General features: G+C 41.7%; 1 protein-coding gene across 2 annotated transcripts in view; it reads left to right on the top strand.

Moving 5' to 3' along the window:
• The window catches only part of dscama (Down syndrome cell adhesion molecule a), a 103,642-nt gene that overhangs the window by 73,562 nt on the left and 5,712 nt on the right, over positions 1–24,368 (top strand). For both annotated transcript variants that reach the window (XM_063487317.1, XM_063487318.1), the window contains exons 10-27: positions 369–488; positions 2,393–2,572; positions 11,877–12,073; positions 12,553–12,649; positions 12,772–12,900; positions 13,095–13,262; positions 13,801–13,871; positions 14,793–15,036; positions 15,325–15,471; positions 18,919–19,074; positions 19,478–19,611; positions 20,402–20,555; positions 21,092–21,209; positions 21,351–21,514; positions 21,612–21,710; positions 21,798–21,986; positions 22,978–23,268; positions 24,109–24,285. In XM_063487317.1, coding sequence (XP_063343387.1) covers positions 369–488; positions 2,393–2,572; positions 11,877–12,073; positions 12,553–12,649; positions 12,772–12,900; positions 13,095–13,262; positions 13,801–13,871; positions 14,793–15,036; positions 15,325–15,471; positions 18,919–19,074; positions 19,478–19,611; positions 20,402–20,555; positions 21,092–21,209; positions 21,351–21,514; positions 21,612–21,710; positions 21,798–21,986; positions 22,978–23,268; positions 24,109–24,285 — 2,835 coding nt within the window. The remainder of the gene's footprint in view (positions 1–368; positions 489–2,392; positions 2,573–11,876; positions 12,074–12,552; positions 12,650–12,771; positions 12,901–13,094; positions 13,263–13,800; positions 13,872–14,792; positions 15,037–15,324; positions 15,472–18,918; positions 19,075–19,477; positions 19,612–20,401; positions 20,556–21,091; positions 21,210–21,350; positions 21,515–21,611; positions 21,711–21,797; positions 21,987–22,977; positions 23,269–24,108; positions 24,286–24,368) is intronic.

A 24,368-nucleotide genomic window follows, 5' to 3' on the forward strand; every position in this document is an offset into this window, starting at 1 on the left:
AGTTCAGAATGTCTTCAGCCCAGAAGTGGCCCTCTGGGCAGGTTTGTGTGGCTGTATGTGGCCCACAATATAAAATGAGTTTGACATTCCTGCTTTAGCCCTTTAGTAATTCTAAAGCTTGTGAGAATTGTATAAAATGTTTTGTGTTTATGTATGTTTACACGTTTCAATAAATCACTGTTCCTATTTCCCATTTTCCTGGAAAATATAAAGAAATGAGGGGTGGCTGCACTTCTCAGGAGTTTAAGGAAGTGGATCTTTGCGGACCACACTGTACTTTCACTTGGTCTTTTTCCCCATTCTGAACTGAAATGTTCCTGTGACTTTTTAGATGTAAAGGTCTCACGGTAAGGTTTCTTCACTTGCAGTTCCTCCCAAATTTGTGGTGCAACCTAAAGACCAGGATGGCATCTATGGGAAAGCAGTGATACTAAACTGCTCAGCTGAAGGCTATCCTGTTCCTACGATCCAGTGGGAATACTCTAAAGGTAAACCTGCAAATTTTACGCACACGTTGATTACACACCCGTCTCCCTGAGGTTTGTTGCAAGTGTTGGATGTTTTACATGTTTTCAAACACTTTTAAAATCATTCTCTTGAGTTGATAAGAGTTGCTGCATTGAAAAATATTGTTATTTATTCATTATTTATTTATTTTACCTACAGCAAGCTTATCCTCTGTTGCCAGCACACCTAATACGATGTCCACAGCCTTGAGGATGAATGCATAAAAACCCCCGCCTCAAGTCCAAACAAATGTTACACGATGTAGCGGCACCTGCGGTTCGAGGAATAGTTTTCTGTTTCCCTGTAACGAGGAAGTGGGTGTGAAATTATGTAACTGTGGTATTTCACGTGTAACATATCTCAGCCCAGCTGGACACAACGGCAATGTTTGAGATATGAGATATAAGATAAAAAAATGCATAATTAGAGTTTTTAATTCTTTCAGTTAAACTGGCAGCTGCAGAGCAAGAAGACGTGTGTTTAATGGTTTGAGATCTCTAAACTCTAAGGTTTTCATAACATAAACACATAAAATAACAGTGACTTGTTTTTTATTCCTCTTCCATTGGACTAAAGCTGGGCGTACACTGTGCAACTTTTTCAGTCGCGTTATTCAGCTCCTGCTCAAACAGTACGATTGACTCACAGGGGTTAGAAGTTCGTAGGTCACGATGCAGGCTCTCACACTATACGGCCCAATGCTCTGATGCGACCTGAGTGCTCACACTGTGCGTCCATAACATGAAGCTTATAACACAAAATCTGTCTCTCCCTCTCCCTCTCTGTCTTTCACTCACTCAGACACACACACACACACACCACCACCATCAACTTTGCTAAATTGCTAATGAAAAACATTGACCAGGTAGCTGTGATTGAGCAGCAATGTCCATCCAACTCTTTTCACGGCTGTTGTGGTTGTGATAATGTTGTGAGGCCACATTGAAAAAGACTCGGATGAGCTTGCCAAAGTTGGGCCTCCATCGCTTGTGTCCAGATCACATGCTGCACTGCCATGCTGTCTTTTTCACCTTCATTTCTGTGTTTGCACATGCGCAGTGTGAGAGGTTGCATTGATACCCTCATGAGGGGCGACCAGGATTTCAAACAGGTTTGATTTTCTGGCGACAATACGATTTCTGATCAGGAGCGGGTCGTGAGGTGTTAATTGCTTCTCATTAGCCCATGTATACTACACGATGCACGACACACGATGAAGGCGAAACTCGGGCCGATCCCCAAAACGGTCGCACGACTGAAAAATCGTCTCAATATGGGCCAAATATCGCACAGTGTATGCCCAGCTTAATTTTCCGTCCATCGTTTGGGGGGCGCTGGAGGCTGTTCCAGCTGCTATGGGTGAAGGCAGGGGGACACCCTTGATGGATCTCTCAAATTCACAGCTACGAGCAATTTAGATTCACCAATTAACCCCACTAGTGGGGGTTAGTGGACTTACGTATAAATGAAAAAGGATGAGCTTGCACAATCTCAGTATTTGTAAGACTCTTTCCTCTTTCAATGTTAGTTTTACTGTGTAACATATGCCTTACTATTGTCCCTTACCACCATTTCTCTTTTGAAAACTTAATCCGCTTTGAACATTCAGATTTACAGTATAGGCTTAATTTTAAAAAAAGGAAAAAAATGTGTTCATAAGATCCTTTCTGGTACTCAAACTGTACTAGACTAACACTAGCTCATTTGAACCCATAAAACAAAGCCTTACTATTTCTTTAGTATAAATAAAATGCACGAAATGTTTTTATCTGTAAAGGTTTAAGTTTTTCATTGAGACTTTAGCAGAAGCATAGAACAGCAAACTGGACTGCCTCATGCAGTACTTTTGGTTTATTATTGACAAACCGTGTATTTTCTCTGACAGGCGCTGGAGTCCCACAGTTTAAACCCATCCCCCTCAACTCAGGCTTTCGGATTGAAGTGTTGGTCAACGGCTCTCTGCTCATCAAGCATGTGCTGGAAGAAGACAGTGGTTTTTACCTGTGTCGAGTCAGCAATGACGTCGGGGCCGATGTGAGCAAGTCGATGTACCTCAACGTCAAAAGTAAGTCTGACAGGACGACAGCACCTATTAGAGCCAAAGAATGTAAATTTGACATGTCTGGTTTTTGTCCTGTTGACTCTCCTCTTTCATGCACTGGCTGCTGGTGCATTAAAACAAAAAGTTAAAGCTAAAGCACAAAGGTTAAGTGAGCTGAACTTCGACAGTCAGTCAGGCCACCAGAAAGATGTCACCACGGTTGCTTGCGCTGTGCTTTCTGCCTGAACGAATCCCACGAAAGCAACGCACACAGCCTCTACCACTACATCTCTTGGAGAAAGTACAGCATTTATCTGCTGTGTGGCCAAGGACTTAGCTCCCCTCCATTAATCCCTGAATTCTGCATGCGAGCAAGAGCTGCCATGTGGAAAAGAGGGCTGTGGAATACAGCAAGGGAGGTTGGAAGAAGGAATAGGTTATCCACGTCTTTTCTCCTCATCTCTGTGTCCTATATGTCTTCTATCTTGTCTTTAGTTTAGTAAGTGGAAGAAAATGTTAACTATTTGCTGAGTTGTTTGTGTTCTTGTATAGAAAATACACTTTTTTAATAGGAATGCTGCCCTCTTGAGGTTGAAAGTCTGTTTAATAAACCATGAGAGTGCATAAATTATTCCACCGCATCTTCTCAGAAAGAGAGATGTTGAAAGCAGCCTGCAGAAATGGTAGGAATGGTTTTAAGAGCTTCCTTCAAGGTGCAAACAACAACCTCAGAAATAATGTATATGTGAGTTTTACCAAAAAGTACAGTTACTTAACTTTAGCTGGTGATTGTGGATGTGTCTGTGGATGTGTGAGCTCCAACTGCTTTATTGCGGCTCGGCGCTCATTTTGATTGGTTGCTGTTAGATAAAGCTTTTGCCACCACGGCTCTTATCAAGCCAGAGCAGGGTATTCCCTGCTGAGTGTCTAACTGTCTGCCAGCCACAGCCAAATAGGCTCCAACTCCTTTATGACCCCTTCTGTCTGATTGAGGCCCACCATGTCGCCTCATAGACAAGTGTGCACAGAAGCACCAGCTCTCAGTATAGTTGCGGTTTGGTGTCTTAGGCCATTTGAGTGTGAGTCACGATTGAATTTTCTTATTGATACTTGAATCCTCACACCTCTGTGAAGTGTTTTGTCTTTAATTTCTTTTTTAACACACGTTCCTCAGACCTCAGAGTTCTTGAACTTGGTAAAAATCTGAACCTTTAACTGGAACACAACTCCTTTATCTCTCAAATGTCCTTAAATCATCAGCTGAAAAGCTAGTTTCTAAATAATCTTGCCCCTTTAGGTTTTCTGAAATTCTCAAAGCTCGGGACATCATAAGATCATCATTTGCAAAGTGCATGCTCTAGTCCAGTGTGTATCTTACAAGAGCATCAAGTTGTATAAGCAATATTACAGACTGATTATCATTATGATTAGTATATTGTGGATTTGACATTGATAACCACCAGAAACACCAGAGAAGTATAAGGAGGAAAAATCATTTGTTGACTGTAGCTTACACTTCCAGCTCCACTTAAGCTTTGTCAAGCTAAACCTTACAGGTTTGTAGCATCGTAAACCCAATATCTTCAGGTTGTCAAACTGTGTGAAAAGGCAAAACCTTTATGGAAAAAACGTTGGATGTTGGATTAGATGTGAGAAACTTGTGACGAAAAATAAAACAAACGTTTAGTTAGTCTCTGCATTTGGATTACAACTTTGAGCAGAGTTTTTAACACAGTATACAAACTAGTCTCACTGGTTTGAACTCTTTATATAAACCACATTATTTATAACACGTGTCAAACACACTGCAAGATTTGGATTTTTATTTAACAGATTATTTGTCTTTGTCTTCTTTATGTCTGCAGCCCCTCAGGTGCATGCTGTGCTCCTGAAGCATCTGCCCGTTGTTGTGGTAGTTGTCCTGATTTGTGCCTCTTCTGTGCAGTAACCCAAATCTCCCCGGGTGCCAAGGGAGCCACACCTCATCCTCTATCCCGTGTGTGTCTGTGTGTGGACAATGAGCTCATTAACCCGTATAGTTTCTCTCTGTGCTTGACAGAGACGGTGCAGTCCACAGTAATGTCTGAATCTGTGATGTCCTGTACACTGTGTGCTGCCTTTATGTTGTTTATTCAGACCAGCCTACACTAATTGAACAGTGGCAAGCACTTAAGAGGCTTAGGAGCCAATTTGAGAGGCACACAAGCTGACGCATGCTGGACCAGTCACGTGATGGACAGACGGCATGATCTTCACTCTGTATTATTGGCCGTCCACATGTGGCTTGATGCATTGGCAAACAAACGGCAGAAGCTCTAACATATGTAAGCATAGAAACATTTATGGTGAAGATGCTGTCAGTTTTGTGTGTGTGTGTGTGGGACACAGGTGAGCAAACAAGCTCATAAGCCCACACAAAGACAGAGATTTCACACAAAGGTGTGCACACTTTACTGTAAAGGCACTGATACAGTGCAGAGCAGTGCAGCCATTACTAAAGAATAATGGGCCAGGCAGCTAATGCAGTGCTTTGGATAGATCCCACTCCACCAGGCTATTGTAGTGGACTGCCTGGGAAATGAATTGCATCTATTGTGATGTCTTAGCTTGGCACTTTCATTGTTATGAGTGTCTGTGCATAGGCTCGTGTCTCGTCATAATACACCATGCATCATGCAGGATGAGCACCAACACTACACTAACAGCCAGCAGAAACTGCTCGTGCTCTCTGCCGGGGGAGAGGAAGTGTGTGCACATGCACTCTGTTTGTTTTTCTCTCATAGGCTTCCTTATTTGAGTAGTAATCACTTTTTGTCCTGTGTGAAAACTGGTTGCAGATGGCAGCTTCAATGAATGATTTTTATGTAATTTACAGTCAAGCATCTCTACCTACAAAACAGATGCTATTCAGTCAATTCATTACCAATCCACAACAGATGCTATCAGAGGCGGTCAACAGCCACTCAGTGTTTATCAGGGCCAATTAAAACCAATCAAGCCTGTTAGACATCATAATGCCTGCAGACGCAGTGATGAAGCTTCAGTCAAGTGCAGTGCTAAATGGTCTTATGGTCGCGGAGCAGTCTCAAGCACAGAATCCTCCTGGGGACGGGTTTTAAAGAGACTTTCATCTAAATTCAAAACAGTTTAGTTTTCTGCTGTCTTTGATCAGGAAATGAATCTTAAACAAAGACTTATTTTTCAGTGAAGAAATAAATTCTTCTTTTTTAAAAAAGAAGCTTTGTACAGGATAAAAAGTCTGCAAGTAATTCTGAAAGTTCTCTTTCAGAATTACTCTCCTGGGAATTAGTTACACACTGAGACTCACCGCATCACTTCCTGTTGCTTGAACTCTCAACACAGTGCAAACCTGTAACAGACCTTGGATGTTTTGGCAAAAATCTGTACTTTTGTTAGTTCTACAGTCAGGCTCAGGCTAGATTCACTGGGTAAACAGAAGCGGTCGACTGCAAGAACTGCAGTATATTTTCAGTGTATTAGTGTGTCTCACCTCCACTCTATATAACAAAGTATGAGCCTTGTTTTGCACACTCCACTAGTCAGTGTTGGTAAGTTGTCTACTTTGCTGGCTTTAAAGTAGTCAGCACTTTTTTTTTTCTAAATGAATTTTAGAGAAATATTAAGCCCAGTTTAACCCTTGGACCAGTTAAAAGTGTGACTGTGAAACAAAGACGTTCCCTTGACTCTCATTGTGTTTATTTAGCCTACTTGCACTAAGCCACTGTTCCAGTGTGCAGGCCTATATTTGCTATCATGCTTCACGTCCAAGCCAATTGTGCAGCTAAAGGAATTATTTCAGTACATTGCAGGCAGCCAGTGAACCAGTCATCACCGCAGCGCAATACCCCACGTCAAGGCTGCCTCTTCCCCAGCGCCCACTTACAGTGTGCCCTCAAGGCATAAAGCTAGATGCATCTCAGCTTGTCTTTTCTTGTCAGCTCTTGTGGCCCCATTGAGCCGGGGTGCCCTTTGGCTCACATTGGCCTGCCAGGCTGCCTGTGTAGAATGTAGACTAGCATCCCAGTGTTCACACCATGGTGGGATCCACAGCTTGTATTTGTGGAGAAGCCGGCTCACCGTAAGTCTTCTTGTTAATTCAAGGGTTTCACTTTTTAAAAGCAGCTATTACATCAATCACACAAGAGATGCTGTATACCAAGGAAAAAACTGATCGTCACCACGACTGATGTAAACAGTACACTCCCTAGAGAAATTCACACCAAGATCCATTTGGGAAAGGTGCCACTTTAATTATTACAGTGTGAATGAGAGGTGATCCCTGATAAGTGCAGCGCAAACACAGCAGTCAAACTTTTCTTAAAAGCCATTAACAATGGCATAGTTTTCTTTTTGCAGGACGTACAAAGTGAAGCTTGGTGTCCGTGTCCATTTTATTGTTATTAACAATGGATCAAATAAATAAATAAATAAAAGTAATCCTGTTTTACCACCTCTCACATCTCATTGATCCTCTGAGACGGTGTGACTGCTTTCTTTCTCTGATCTCATATGAATAGCCCCACACCGAAGTAGCCATTCACCCATAATTATATGTTATTATTATTCTCCTGACTCCACCATTTGGCTAATTCTGTTTTCCACATCGCTAACACCAGCAGTTAAAGGCATTAGAAACATTTTCTTTTTTTGTATTGTCTTTTATTTCTGCATTGCGACATTCAGGGTGTGATTGTGTAATCATCATCATGCTCCCGTGGAAATCAATGGCAGGTCTGTGTTCTATTCCTGGCTACTACAAATGGCCCTATTTCTAAGAGTACAGACGAAGGAGAGCGCGCGAGAGAGAGGAGGCAGGCAAGGAGAGGAGAGGAGAGACTGTCCGATGCTGGTTGGCATGGTAACCTGGCCAGGTGAAAGGGAGCCTGGGAGAAGGGGGAGAGGGAGGGGGGTGGGGTGCTTTTGTCTCAGGGGAGTAGCCTATCAGCAGCCAGCCTATCCCCCACAATCCCCTGCAGGCTTAAGCGTATCATCACTGCCCTCTGGGTTGCTGTGGAGGAACAGGGCTCTCCTCACCTCCACATAAAAGACACACTGTGCAGTGCAGTAAACGTACACAACGCAATCCACTGTTTCCTCTCTCAAATGCTCATGCCTTCCTTGGCAACATGTCACATCTTACTGGTTCCTACTGGAGACCAGTACGTAAGCGGTTTTCCTGTGTGTGTGTGTGTGTGTGTGTGTGTGTGTGTGTGTGTGTGTGTGTGTGTGTGTGTGTGTGTGTGTGTGTTTGTGCATGACTCTAAGCTCTTTATGTGTGCTTGAGTTCATCATGTCATTGTGTGTTTGTTTTTGTTTAATGATATGTACAATCCGTCTTTTCCAGACATCTGCACGCACACCTCCAGTTATGTTTAGAGCTGAATTAGGCATCAGGGAGCCGGTGCTTTCTGACACAAGGAGATACCCTTTTCCCACCATCTGTCCTATCATTCTCTTTTTCTTTCCTCCCTCTGTCCGCACTCCTTCCCCTGGTTCTGTTTCCATAATTCTGCTGGATATTAAAGAAATATATCAACACAACAATTATGAGGCCATAAAATGTGCCTCGGGGCTGGCTCAGCTGGGCTGCTCACACACAGGGTTGTACGCACGTACATTTACATAGACACAAGCTGCATACGCCTCATCTCAGAGGCCTCTTCATGGTGCAGAGGCACTCCTGCTTTTAAAGAAATGTTTGCTTTTGTGTTTAATCTCAAATCAGGATTTCCTTTTTCATCAATGTGGGAAAACATAATAAAAAAATATATTATCCCAAAAATGGAACCTTTGGGGGGTTTTTTCACAGTATTTTAAAATTTGAAATGGCTGCCAACAATTTCATCCAATGTTTTCTGTGCATTTCAAACGGCAAATAAATGTAAATGTTTCTTTGTCTGCTGTACCCAACTAAAGCACTGGTTTCTACTGGTGTGCCTCTCCGAGGAGGAGCAGCTGCTCTGATTATTTTTTGTTGGATCAAAAAACTTTAGGTTTAGCTTCTACAAAGACTGGTTTACATATACATTCATTTATTTTTTCCTCATTGGTTTCTTGTCACAGCAGTTACTGTTGTTGCTTGGAAAACAGGAACTGCTACTGAGGCATTTAGGAAACGTTTGTAATTTGGAACTACAAAAGAAAAAAAACCTGTAAAGGGCACAGCGATAGTTTGTGTACAAAAACCTGAGCTGCTTCCCGTGGGTTTTTTTTTTACCTTGCTTCCAATGATCCAAAACTTCTTGGCATTTTTGTAAAGTGCTCTCGAGCGATAGTTCCCCCAGCTTTCTGACTGAAGGTCTTTCAATTCATGTTGGGGATCTTATCAAAACTGATGTATTTATGAATGCAGAAAAGTACCATCAGATTTTTATCTGCCATGCAATACGATCTGGGAAGTAACAACTTCATTTTTCAGCATGGATCCAAACACACTGTCAATGCAATAAAAGCAAACCTGGATAGAAAATCACACGATGAAAGACTGATAGTCATGGCCCCCCCAGAGCTTGAACCTCAACATTATTGAAGTACATAGTCTTGACAGTTAATGGAACAAAATGCAGCCTTCTGCAGTGGACTTTCTAGTGTTTAAAAGCTGGGCCCATGTCAGGAAAACATTTTAAGTAAACTCTACCAATTCTGCTAAGAACAGTGGTCAAATATCTGGCCAGAATCACACCAGAAGCTCGTTGATGGCTACCAAAACCATCTGGTCGAAGCGGTCACTTAATCATATAAGTGACCGCTTATATGATTAAGGGACACTTAATCATATATTAGTGGTGTATGTATATATTTGAGCCTGAATGTCTCATTTTTGATTAGTGGAAATCCAAAACAAATTCAAAGTTGAGCACCCAGAAGACATCGTTAAAAGCCCCAAATTACTGTTACAGTCATGCCCATGATGAGTGAATGTAAACTTCTACACAACTGTATAATGATGTTCTTGTGATGAGTGTAGTTTCAATGTTTCATTACAAAATGCCATATACTAAAATATCTTTAAAGTTTACAGTACACAGGTATTCTCCACACCTGATGAGCCGAGCCTTCTCAGTCTCTTCATTGCCCTTCCTTTTTGTCGCCTAGCATAGTATCCCACTCTGCCAGGAGTGTCAACAACACGGCCCCGTGCCACCTCGGAGCCACTTACATGGCGAAATGAAAGTAGCTGTGCTCTCAAACGATAACGTTTACATAACACAGCGGTTATTTATTTCCCCTCACTTTTCCAAATGTGTCTCACAAAAAATTCATACTTGTCATGCAAAATAAATCAGCGTTATTTTCCAGAGCCGAGCCTCAAATGGCGGCAGAGTGAATAAGAGATGAGGCTTAAATGTTCGCAACCTCTTGCCTGACACGTCCCATCACATCAGCAGAGTCACGCTTTGTGTGTGTGTGTGGGGGGGGGGACGCAAAATGAGAGCGAGCACACGTGTTGGCGTGCATGCGCAGGCAGAGGTGTGTTTATGTGTGAGAGCATCTGGGAGTGGAAGGTTGTTATACACTCTGCTGTGGGTGTAATGAGCCATGTACAGTATGTCGTTAGTGTACATTTAGTGTGGTGTCTTCAGAGTGTTGTTAGAGCATAACTGTACCACTTAGTACCCTACGATACAGGATGCACACCAGAGCTGTGCGCTGCCATCAACACAACATTATAGGTTTTATATCTGCTGTTTTAACAATACACATGTGAAGCTTTGTGTTTTTTTCTATTTATTTATTTTTACTTTCAGCTTTTATATCATATTTTAATATTATAAAATTTACAGAATACTAAACATTTTTGCAAGTGACAAATAATGCAGGAAACATGATTTACAAAACTAAAAAAACAACGTTTGCTCTGTAAGAAGTTCCAGAAAAGGAATTCGTTCATTTTTATTTCATGATGTTTATGTTTAGGACAGCAGAGTCATCAGCTGCTCCTCACCTTCTAGCCAATCATAGACCTGCCTGTTAACTGTGTTATTTGATTGTTTATGCTTTTTTTACTACATAGTGCATCTTTAACTGAGGAACATCTTTTTGATAGATATAATATTACATTGAATATAATGAAATCATTGTGTCAGTTTACTCTGAATGGGTTTTAGGTATTTTAGGCTTACAGAGTTAAAAGGAGCTAGCTATAAGAGCAATTACTTCCCAAGTAATCGCTTGCTTAAAGAGGCAGAGGTGAAGGGATGGGGACTAGCAGAAAGTACAGATATCACTATTGTTACGCCTCCTCGAGGGCGTAACAACAACACAACAACTCCAGAAACCCAGTACAAGTGTTACACGCTGAGACAAGTTTAATGGCAGCTTTCTCACAAAAGCAATGACCCAAAATCATAAAAAAAATGTGGGGGAGAAAGGGACAGTTAGGTTGTGCCAAAAAAAACCCCACAAAAAAGACAAAACCAAAACGTAGCTGAGCTCTTACCCCAGAAAAACAAGGAGGGAAAAAAGTCCACAACTCAAAACAAGCTCAAAAATTACATGTGTGGCACCAACATACTTACCTAAGAAAACATGCAGCCTGCAGACACGTGACACTATTGAATACACTGAATACATGTGTTTTCACTCTTCTTTCATTCTTTCTCTTGTCTTGAGCTTTTGAGCATGAACAGCCTGTTTAAGGTCACGCCGAAGCATCACAGTGGAATTTAAGTCCAGATTTTGAAACCTTTTTATCATTATTGTTGTATAAATTGTAATTACCAACACAGTTTTTTATGTTTTATGTTTCCACTAGAATGCTCAAGGTCTTCAACTGAAATATGGAATATTGAAATACTCAAATATAAAAAATGTAAAGAACTACTAAAGCACATTGTTATTTTTTCTTTATAAACATGCAAAAATACAGTTATTTCCTTTATTTTTTTCTTGTTTTTTATGGAAGGTGGTCTGATCATTTTTTAAACTGCATATATACATATATATATGTATATATATATATATATATATATATATATATAGATATATATATATATATATATATATATATATATATATATACACACACATATATAAGCACATACTGGTTTAAAGCTCTTTCTCACACTACATTTGAACATTTATTCGAAAATTGATACAACAGACGGGCATTGGTAAATCTTATTTGCCTGCATATTTATATCAATACTGATACCACAACAATATCTTGTCAATACAAAATATCAATATCTTAATTAAAAGTTGTTGTTCCTTTGAACAACAGCTGGTGTTTACAGAGTACCGATGTCACCTGTGAAATGAAACTAACAAAATCTGTTTTTTTCTCTCCACTTTTTTTCTCTTCCAGTCCCCGCTATGATCACGTCCTACCCCAACACCACATTGGCCACGCAGGGCGAAGAAAAGAAGATGAGCTGCACGGCCCATGGTGAGAAACCCATCATGGTGCGCTGGGAAAAGGAGGAACGCATCATCAACCCTGAGACCAGCCGCTACGTGGTTTCTGTCAAGGAGGTGGGCGATGAAGTCATCTCCACCCTGCAGGTAGGAGGCTGAAGTGGTCAGTCTGAGATTATATTTTGTTGGTGTATGATGATGGTTTAATATTTGGCGCAGAGTTCCCATGTGAGATAAATTAGATTTAAACCTAATCTAATTGTTAGACTGTATTTAAAGATGGATACTGTATGTTTGCCATCTATGGGTCAGGATTTTGCACCGGGGAGTGCTGGGATGAATCTGTAGGATCGTCACATCATTAAAGACATAAGAATAAAGGGAATATTGTATTTTTACATTTACATTCAAGGCCACAAACATTGAAAAGCCAATACGATGGGAAACAATTTTCTAAATGATGTTTCACATCCTGCCAAGATCCTTATGCTGAGGCAACATCCCAAAAATATAAAGATACAACAATTATTCCCACTTTGTTACTAATGGACCAAAAGGCATCCATTAGATGTATTATTTTACACCCATTCATTATTCACGTCCTGTCGTTCCTCTGCATCCACTAGATCATGCCCACAGTGAGGGAGGACTCCGGCTTCTTCTCCTGCCATGCCATTAACTCTTTTGGTGAAGACAGAGGAATCATACAGCTCACGGTACAAGGTATAACTTCACCTAACTGAAATGCTCAAATAAAGTCAGCTAATGCTTGTCTTGAGCAGATCCTTTTAAGCCTCACAATAATGCATCCTCCAGTAACACTAAGTTAACTTTGGGCCTTGTAGAGCCCCCGGACCCCCCAGAAGTGGAGATCAGAGAAGTGAAAGACAGAACCATCGCACTGCGTTGGACAATGGGGTTCGATGGCAACAGTCCAATAACAGGCTTTGATATTGAGAGCAAGAATAAATCAGGTACAGTGAAGCTCATTTAAGTCCATAATTACAACATACTGGTGTAATACCAATCTGGAAAACAGCTAAGCCAGTAGAGAGACGTGAATTACCAGTGCATTCATTTAATCTCAAAGCTATAATTTAATGCACTTAGCCTGATTTGACCTCTTGAGTTCAGGCCCACCAATAAAACTTGGCCTTTCCCCCCTCAGCCTCCTGGGATACTGCACAGAAGACCAAAGACGTCTCCCCTCAGCTCAACCAGGCCACCATCATCGACCTTCACCCTTCGTCCACCTACAACATCCGCATGTTTGCCAAGAACCTGATTGGGAAGAGTGAGGCCAGCAATGAGCTCACCATCACCACTGATGAAGCAGGTGAGAATTAAGAGATTGAATCCCTCACAAAGCCAAATGCATTCTGTGCTGTTTTTCTCTGCAGAACTAAATAATGCAAGCACGCAATTATCTGATTTTCAGGACTGTGAATAATGTACAGTATTGCAAAAATCGGTGTAGCAAAAACGCACGGTGAAAGACAACAATCAGAGTGTGATCAGCGAATTAGAGACAGGAGGCAAAAGGAGGTAAAGAGCCAACTGTGTCACTTCATTAACAGCCCGGTGACATCAGCCCATCGGCTCTGATGCATTATTGAACACACGCTGACCCTGCACTAAAAGCAAAACTTTTCAATTAGCGGCCTCGGTAGTAAATGTCACACTCTGGTCAATAGAGAAAAGCAGGAGCCCTTTGCAAATTACCCCCCCAAGTGCTCCCCACTCTGGCAGCCTCCCCTCACCCTCAGCAGCCACCTACATATACAAGCTCCATATATTTATCCACAGCCTCACTCATTCAGTTGGTTGGATGCGCACACTTTAATCAGACGTTTATGTCGTTGACATGATCTCAGCTCCTGATGGTCCACCTCAGGATGTGCAGCTGGAAGCCCTCTCCTCCCAGAGCATCCGAGTCACATGGAGGGTAAGTCAATCTGATCCTGAGTGTTACCATAGACTGAATGTGTGCAGTCTTTAGCTGTATCCATATAGATACAGATTAAAATATATATATATGTATAATCAAATGTATCTCCAAATTCAGTGCTGTTCTCTCCACTGTGTCCATAAGCATTTAACCTGCTGCTGCTCCTGTGGATTAGCTCAGCAGCGAGCAGAGTAGCTCAGCTCAGGTGTTTCTTTATTTTACTTTGAGGATTTGAACCAGTTTGCTGTAGGATATTTTATTACTCTGCTTTTTCAGAAGAAGTTACAATATTTGCATCTCTCATCTGCTTAGTTGAAAGTCGGGGAATCCATTAATTTGCTCTAATGTGCAATAACGTGTGGTCTTGTTTAATTTTGGATTGTTGTATTTCAGAGCAATTCAATTCATGCATCCACGTCATGCTTTCACAAATGGCACACAGCTACGCTTTAAATGATAAAAAAGTGCACATTTTCTCTCAACCAGCAAAAAGAAAAGGTTTGTGCTGGTGCTTCAGTTCTCCCAGTAAATGATTAAGAAAGACAAACAGAATGATTTGAATATAAATCATTTGCAGCATTACAACATTTTCTTTTCCTTCAGCAGAATGAGGAATGCATTTGGATGCATCACCTACTTGGTGTCATGTATCGTTACACGTTCTTGTTTCCTGCCCGTACTGACCATTCAGACCTAAATACGCCCTTAATGCATTTTTGATTGTGTTTTGGTAGGTTGGGTGTTACAAACAAGATGGATTTCATTACCAGATGTGAACAACACATGATAGGAGCATGAGTGGAAAAAATCTGATTAACTGACAAATTATCTGTGTGTGTGCTAGCACTCCCTCGTTAGCACAGTGTATATTTAATTCAGCCAGAAAATCTCTAATGAGTGTTGTCATTTTTCTGTCAGCCGCCCAAAAAGCACCTCCAAAATGGGGCCATCAAAGGCTACCAGGTAGGCTACAGGGAGTACAGCTCAGGAGGAAACTACCAGTTCAGTGTGATCAGCGTGGAGACCACAGGGGACAATGCAGAAAGCCTGGTGTTGGATAATCTGAAGAAGTTCACCCAGTATGGAGTCGTGGTGCAAGCCAGTAACAGTGCCGGGACGGGGCCGTCTTCCACCGAGGTGGCTGCTACCACACTGGAGGACGGTAAGACGGGAGGAAATAAAACTATTCTTTTTAATTGCAGTTTCACATCAACATGTTAATGAATGAGAAATGTTGTACGCAGAATATGAGACAAAACCCTTGATCTAAATACAGCACTAATACATTTGGAGTATCCCATTACAAACACAGCTGTGAAGGAGCCAGGCAGCGCGGTTTAATGTTGCAGCTATTTGTGAGGATGTAACACAACCTAGTGGAGATCACTGGGTATTACGTGTGTTGTCAGTGTTTGTTTTTATACTTTGTCTCTGGGTTTTTTCTACTCAGTGCCCAGTCGTCCCCCAGAGAACGTCCAGGCCATTGCGACTTCCCCAGAGGTCATTTCACTGTCCTGGCTGACGCCTCCTAAAGAAGCTCTGAATGGCAACTTGCTGGGATTCAGGGTTATCTACTGGGCCAACCTGCCTGATGGAGGTATACACACACACACACACACACACACACACACACACGAGAGCATGCAAACCTGAGTTTAGATTAACATGCATTTTACAAAAATGCATCTCAGTCTCCAGAAATCTGCACTTCCTCCTCAAATAGAGTATAATTATAAACAATTCCTGATAGCATTTCTTTCATGAAAACATATACACACACAGGTTGGTGTGATCTGCACTACTATGAGTCTGCTTCCAATCAGAGCAGAGGTGGATAACCCTGTCTGATGCACCTGTGCAGGGGGCACACCTAGCCTGCTAGCATGTCTGAAGGAACAGTGTGTGAGCTAAGAGCCAGATCAAGCCACAAGTGACAAAAATCAAATGCAGAGATTGTGAGGCTTAGGCTAAAATAACTGAGTCAGAGAGAGCTGTGTTCCCTGGACAAGGACCACCTGATCTGTTAACGCAAGAGTGCGGTCAATGGATAAAGAAATGTCAAGAAATGTAGGTCAAAGTCATAACATCCAACAAGGATGAAGGGGCATCTGTTTTATAATTATTTAATACATCTGTTCATTTAATATGTTTCCATTTAACATTTAATTAATGTTGTTTTAATATGCTAAAAATTTGTATTTATATTATTTTATCCAACCACGGTCTTTATTGTTTATTTCAATTCAATTCAGCTTTGTTCAGTCACCTCTAAGCACTTGATAGACGCTACAGTAATACAGAGAAAACCCCAACAGTCAAACAACCCCCATGAGCAAGCACTCAGTAATAGTGGGAAGGAAAAACTCCCTCTTAACAGGAAGGACAACCATCTGCTGCAATTCCTGCATTCTTGTGGTCTGATGTTCTAATTTGTTAGTAGCTACAAACAGATTCAGATAAAAAAAAATAGTGATGAAGCTAAGATTTGTGCATAAAACATTTGATTTGTGTGTGTCGGTGAATGAGGCCCACTGTTTTCTTACATTTAGTAAAGCCCTGCAGATCCCCAAAATGAGCCTAGACCAAATCGTTTTACTTGACCAGTCCACATCCAAGGACACTCTGACAGCTTCACTGTGGTTTTGGAGCGTGTTGCCCAATTACAGCAGAGTTAGTGGTCCTAGTATTCTGAGATGTCCTTGGGCAAGATATTGTTGATGCCAATGGCAGGCCATCACTTCTGAGGCTATTACTGTAAATATGTGCACGTGTAAAAAGATTTATAGAATTGCTAAGGTTAAGCAGTGCTCTAAGTTACCATCCTGACATGCTGGCTCAAATCTTTTCTGCGTGTGACTTTTTCTAATGACCAAGTTGTAGCTTTTAGTGTAGTTACTCAGATGGATTTTTAAGGCATGGCATAACCTTCACTGCTGGCCAACAGGCTGTATGCTGATGTGGTTTGGAAGGCGGACAGCATAGCATGGCAGTGTCAGCCAGATTGCTTGTGACAGCATGATTACCTTTGCCCCTTGCACTGTCACATCACATTGGCCTGCCTACAGAACATGAACGCTCAAGACTTGACAGCCATGGCTAGTTTGCATGGTAACAGTGAATGTATTCTCAAAGCTACATTAAAATGCTATTATTTGTAAATATTTGTGTTTATAATTTTTTATATATACTGTAGCCTAACAATTAATATATTGAGCTGTTTATTGCACTCAATGCCAGACAAGTGTAGTACATCAGGATGATGGAATAATCTCATTGACCAGCAGAGGGAGTTATAGAACCTAACTGCAGTGGTGCAGGCTATGCCAGTGTTGCAGTTTGTAGACAAGAACAAACTGGATGTTATGACTTTGTTCATTTGTTTTTTTTTTTTTTGTTTTTTTGTAAATTCTTCTGTTGAGTGAGAGAAATCAGAGTATCTAAAATCAAAAAGACCACAGAACTGAATTTTTGAATACTCTGCCAGTGATTTTCCTGCTTATTCAGTCTATTTTTTCCCATAATGTCAGCAAAACCGTTAAAAAAATTATAATATAACATATTCAAATTGCTTCTTTTGTCTGACCAACAGCCTAAACAGCCAAAAACTATTATCTTCAGCAATTATGTCAAACAATGAACAGCAGCAAATCATCACACCATCTGCAAATATCTTTTTGGCTCGGAAAAACAATTAATCCACCGTTCGAATCAATTAAAGTCATGGGAGAGCTGCAGTTATCTCGCAGTTGCAGGCACCAGAAAAATACGGGCACAAATTCACCTCTGATTATTGTCACTTTTCTTTATCGGGATGTGGTTCCAGTTTGATGCAAACATAATTTTTGATTTTAAAATATTTTTTTTTATTTTTATATGTTCCTGGATATGAAGACTGTGGGCCAGACACAGACAACCACAGTCTTGGTTAACCTGTACATCCTATTGTGTTTTTCAAGTGTTTTAAAACCTCCTTAATGAGGAGAAGAGGAGTAGCTGGGGGTCCGTTATAGATCTCTGGAGTGAAATGAAAAACTAGAACTGTGGAGGAGAACACATTGTGGTGAAGGAATACAGACACATTGAGGTGTTGATAATCCAGAAGTTAACAGCTGAGGGAAGCATGTACGCTTGGATCCAGTCTTGTTTAAATTTTGTGACTGAATATGAAATCATCTCAGGCTGTGCTCGCTTAGGCCTGATATTACTTTTATGTATTTGAGCCTCTATATTTTAGTAGTCACATGTTTGGACCAGTGGCAACCTGTCACATAACAGGATTATTTACAACAGGAGACATTATGGGGATTTTTGTTTTCCACAAAAATAATTCAGGAACCAGAATATTCTTACATATACTGAAGGCTGATTTAATACTGCTGTCAGTATGTTTAGAGGATAAATCTGAATTTAAACAAGTTCAGAACCTAAACATATAACTGCATCATTTACAATAATTTTGTGACTTTTTTTTTTCAATCGTGAACTCATAAACGCAGTCTAAGGAGCTTGGAAAGAAGCTGCTGAGCTTCAGCGTCAGTTGACCTCAATGTGTTACATTATAGGGTGAAGTAAGGTCTCACTGTGGTTTCACCTGAAACTTCTGCTGATAATGACCCACACCCTTTTTTACACCTTGGCTCACGTGATGAGGCACATGATCAATAGTGGGTCGACTCCCATGAGGGCTGAGTACCTCGGACTCTGAACTAAAGAAGCTTCTCGGATGAGAGATGAAACGTCTTCAGGAAACTTAAAGAAAGACTTCTTTAAGTTTCCTGAAGATGTTTCCAAGGTCCTTAGATTACCATGACCTGGATGACTGAGAGCCTACACAGACATTATATGTGCAGTTATTCTCAGTCTCATTTTTTCCAGTTGATCCAGTCAAACATAACAATGCACACAGTTTAACATGTCAGAAGTGAATCCCTTCCTGAGGAAAAGGTGAAAAATATCTTAGCAGAGACAGAGATGTGTAGATACCACGCTGATTTATTCACTATTCTCCAAAGTCTCTCATCTTCTTCTGTTTTCTGTCGGCCAGAGCTCGGAGAGATCAGGAACGTGACAACCTCTAAGCCCTCACTGGAGCTGGATGGATTGGAGAAATATACCAACTACAGCATCCAGGTGCTGGCCTTCACCAGAGCTGGTGATGGTGTCCGCAGTGAACAGATTTACACCCGCACCAAGGAGGATGGTAGGCCGATTAAGTCACCTCTCCAAATAAAAAGGCACAAGGGCAGCTGTCAGGTTGTAGCGAGCTTCTGTCATAGAGGTTGTTTCATGGTCAGGTTATGCTAAGATCTGTGCTAAAGTGAATTTGACTCACTGCCTCAAGGAATTACAATATCTCCCCTCTTTACACTAAATGTCAGTTTTTCTAGACCAACAGTATTTTACTGGGATAAAAATGAGGCAGGATCCTAAATATACTTATTAAGTAGAGAGCAGTAAGTCTCACATGCAGCAGAGAGAATATGTTATGTGGCCATCTGTTATCTAGCTGTATAATCAGTGTAAAAAGAGCCATAAAAATCTTTCAAGTATTAATATTAGCTTAATGTGGGGAGTATATCAACTAAATTATCTCGTGCTTTCAGTTCCCGGTCCTCCGGCGGGTGTAAAGGCAGCAGCTGCATCCAACTCAATGGTGTTCGTGTCCTGGCTTCCTCCTCTCAAAGTGAACGGCATCATCAGGAAATACACCGTTTTCTGCTCCAACCCACACCCCACGGTAAAACACATCAACAAAGTATCATTCAAAAAGACAATGTTACACTGTTGCACATTGTTGCAACATTGTTTGTTCGTTTTTTAATTCAAGTTCCAGTTTTAAAGCTAGAGACAGTTGCTAACAAGGGCTGCCGTGGTTACTGTTTTACAGCATTTTGAATGTGAATAGTTCAAAATGAAAGAATCACTGATAACCAGGAAACTGGAGCTTCGGCTCAAAGCAAAGATGACCTATGTTTGTTTAATAATTACAGTAAAAGTAAAGTAAAAACAAAGTTTTACAAAAAAACAGAAATAATTAGTAATTGTGTGGGTTTCTTTAGCTTTAAAGAGCTTTACACCTGCTCTGCATAATGCTACAGCACCCAAATTTATCATAGCCCTGCATATCAGGACATTTAGAACCATTTATTTATTACTATTTGAAGCATATATCACACAAGCAACTGTAAATATGTGATGTGTCCTAAAGATATGTGTACACACAAGGCATGAACATGTGAAACACAAATATTTGTAGCACCTAAACAACTATAACATTTGCAGAGGTGTACAAAAAAAATCACAGATAGTGAATTGTTTGGTCTAAATGTGAACTCTGGTACTGGTACTCCAGTATAATTTGAGCTGTTTGAGAACTGGTCGTAGACAGCATCAGTCCAGCTGGGTGCAAACACGATATTTGTTTATTACTGGTTTGGGCTCAATAGAAAACATCAGCATGTGTAGTTTTACCCCTGAGGTTTTTTTAAATGTACTGGAGTCATTTACGAACATCCTCCCTCCTCCAGGTGAGCAGTGAGTTTGAGGCGGCCCCAGATGTATTCTTCTACCGCATCCCCAACCTGAGCAAAAACCGTCAGTACAGTGTCTGGGTTGTTGCAGTGACTGCTGCGGGCCGTGGAAATGCCAGCGAGATCATCACTGTCAAACCCATGGCTGAGGGTCGGTGGAGCTACTCTCTTATAAAATGTGCTTTTCAATGCTGAACAACTCTCTGTTGCCTGGTATCACGTTTGTGACCTTGAAGTGCGAAGTGGATGCGTAAAATGTGCAGTGGGGTTTGGGTAAAAATGACTCTTAAGACAAGGAGCATTACTAAATGGGAATAATGCTACATTCGGCCCTGGTAACATGTTACATGTTCTGTAAACGCAGATAAGCTGATGCATATACCAACAGGTCTTTATTGTCTGGAGTCAGCTCCTATATTAAGCGCCCACTGCAGAGCTTTCTGGTCTTGCACTGTGCATATCTAATACCAGTTTGTGATGTTTGCAGTTACGATTCTTTCTATTGCCCCCCTGTAGAAAGTTGCAATAATTGTCACAAAAATGTATTCTTCACTAGTTTCTTTAAGAAGTCTGTCAGGTTAGACATGTGTGAGCACACCTTAAGTTAAATTCTCCATCTGAAATATTTAAACAGGAACACATGTCTTTGAATTTCACTGCAGGCTGATCAGTTGTGTGTTTTTGCAGCTCCGGCTCGGATCCTGACCTTCAACAGGACTGTGACGACCCCCTGGATGAGGGACATCTTGCTGCCATGTAAGGCAGTTGGCGATCCTTCACCAACCATCAAGTGGCTGAAGGAGATGTGAGTAAAATACTAATCACTGAGGATCACTGAGGATCTTTTCACAGCTGAATATTTGTGGATATTGTCTCCTTAAAATATCCAGTGTCTGTGTGGCACACTAGAAGCTGAAAGTTAATCGTAAATGCATCTCTGCCTCAGCAATGGAACCCCAGCACCCGTTGTGATTGACAGCCGGCGCAGCGTCCATACGAACGGCAGCCTCGTTATCCGCACAGTGAAAGCAGAGGATTCTGGGAACTACACATGTGTGGCCAGTAACAGCTTTGGGCTGGACAAGATTGTCCTAAACCTCCAGGTTCAAGGTGAGAATTACAACATGGGCAGAAAGACAAATGAATGACCCGTTATCATCTTTTTCAGTGCTAGATTTTTTTCTTTAAATCCTGCTGTTTCCTTCAGTTCCACCTGACCAGCCTCGCCTCACAGTGACCAAGACAACCACCACCTCCATCACCCTCTCCTGGATCCCAGGAGATAACGGTGGCAGCTCCATTAGAGGTCAGAGAGATTCTACCTGTCCTTTTCTGTCACTGCTTTTTTTTACCATTTGATTTACATTCATGTCCCCATCTGTGCTACCTTCAGGCTACATTTTGCAGTACTCAGAGGATAACAGTGAACAGTGGGGTAATTTTGCCATCAGTCCAAGTGAGCGCTCTTACAGGCTAGAAAATCTCAAATGTGGCACCTGGTACAAGTTCACCCTAACCGCCCAGAATGCCGTGGGCCCCGGACGCATCAGTGAGATCATTGAAGCAAAGACCCATGGGAAAGGTATGAACTGTTCTTCTTTAAGGGGCATGTTACAGGTTAGTCGTTGTGCAGCCTCAACTTATTTAAAAGTAAACTTAAAATATTTAACAATACAGCAAATGATTGGAGTGATAAACACGTTGAGTGCGTGTTTTAAAACTTTTTTCCCTCAGAAATAATAATATATAAGGTGTGATCAAACCTGTAAAGAGCCAAAACCTTATTGGATTTAAACCAGACCGATCCTTCAAAATTCTCATGCATGACCAGACTGCAGTTCTTTTTAGATCATTGCCTTTTAATTATCCTGGATCTTCTCCGGTGTGTTAACTTAATTTTCATTTTTTGGAGCAATGGAAACAACTTTTTAGTGTACTTTGTGCAAACACACAATGGCTCAGTGGCAATTCAGGAGGTTGCACTCCCTCATCGGGGCGTTATAGTAGAAGCTTGAGCTGACAGTCTCACCCTGGAGAATAAATTCTCATTGTGGACTCCTCAGCTGTAGACTTTCTTACCAAGAGACCCAGATCCTACCACCCGCTCAGGTTTCAGACCGCTGCCTGTGCAGGTTTCAGATCCCTGGTGAAATCTCAGAGCGCGCTCGACAGGGGAGATCCACCAAATTTGAATTTGGTTTCAGTTTTCTGAAAACATCCTGATTTAGAAAATAAAGTGATAGCACAGAATGTATTGCATCTGATTAAGTGTACATACAGTCACTGGAATGGAAAAATCCGTCTTTCAGCAAATAATGCACTCTGTCACAAGGTTCATGAACTTGACAGTGAGTTTACTGTACTCAAATGGCTTCCTTATCATGATAGCTGCCAATGCCAATGTCAGCATGGGTCCAAATCTCTGAGGTTTCCTGTTTCCAGCACTTTGTTGAACGTATGCAACAAAGAATAAAGACTGTTGTGAATGCAAAAGCAGGTCTAATCAAGGTGTACTTCGTCTTAAGCTCTTAATTTTGTATCTGAATCCTGATTATTTTTCCTTCTTCCCACAGAACCTCAGTACTCTAAAGAACAGGAGCTCTTCACTAGCATCAATGCCACTCGAGTCAAGCTCAACCTGAACGGCTGGAATAACGGTGGATGCCCGATCACCTCGTTCACACTGGAGTATCGGCCGGTAGACTCGCCCACTTGGACCACAGCACAGCGCACCTCCCTCACCAAGAGCTACGTCCTCTACGACCTGCAGGAGGCCACCTGGTACGAGCTGCAGATGAAAGTCTACAACAGCGCCGGCTATGCCGAGAAGAGAGTCAAGTTTGGAACACTCAGCTATGATGGCAGTGAGTTCACACGGTGGCAGGAGACCATCTGTTTCCCACTCTTTTCTTCATAGGGAGCAGAGTGATTGTACTGTCTGTCGTGGGCTACTGAAACCAGCAGGGTACTGTAGCTGTGTGATTCACTGGCTGCTCCAGAGGTAGTATCATGTGAACACTCACACTTGGGGGAATTGGTGATAAAAGTCATAAGTTCTCAGTAACTATAGCATTAAGAGTCTGACTAAGTGTGAGAGTTTGAGGCAAAGAGGAATAAATTACCTTTTCTGTTAATGGCAGAGCTCCAGGCTCAAGGAGACTGAGCCGCCTTTGACAAATCGGGCAATAAAAAGCACATCTCATACCAAATCTAGCGGCTGCAGCTGGCTTTCATGATGACGCCGCCTTCACAAGCCCTCTGAATTCCAACACAACAATCAAATAATCTCCTGATCTCCTTTGAGATAAAGGATACCAGCATTACCAGCTCATATTGCACACCGGGGGATCAGCGGTATTCTACCACAATCACTTCTGAGGAACAAATACTTCTTTTCCTCCCTCACTCACATTCTGCGAATGCTGAAGAGAGGGTGGGGGTGAGCATTAAGCTGTGAAGGATGAGTTCATTGGTACTGAGGTACAGTTGGGCGAAATGAGAACAAAGCATTAGTATCAATTTGACAAAGGTCAAGCACAACGATTAGGAAAGGGCAGCAGCTTATGGTGAAACACAAAATTTGTAATGCTCTTGACAATGCTTTTGACTTTTTTTACACATTAGTAGCTTTCATTTAAAGAGACAGATCAGGGGGTTGTCATGTAGGTTGTCTCTCCTGACACTGTCACATGACCTCTGCACAGGTACCATCGCACCTTTAGTGAAGGCACCCAATGTGAGCGAGGAAAACTCTGGGAGCGGTGAGGGTTTGAAGATGATGGTAACCATTTCCTGCGTGTTGGTGGGTATCGTCGTGATCTTCATCGGCCTTCTGGTGCTGAGGAGGAGGAGGAGGGAGCAGAGGCTCAAGAGGCTCAGAGGTGAGATGATGGGGGTCCCCACACGTGATGGGCGGGTTTCCCAAATTTGCTACGTGCTTCCCTCTAACAGTTTCTCTTTATGT

This window comes from Pelmatolapia mariae, linkage group LG10_11 (genome assembly GCF_036321145.2).
Source record: "Pelmatolapia mariae isolate MD_Pm_ZW linkage group LG10_11, Pm_UMD_F_2, whole genome shotgun sequence".
NCBI lineage: Eukaryota > Metazoa > Chordata > Actinopteri > Cichliformes > Cichlidae > Pelmatolapia > Pelmatolapia mariae.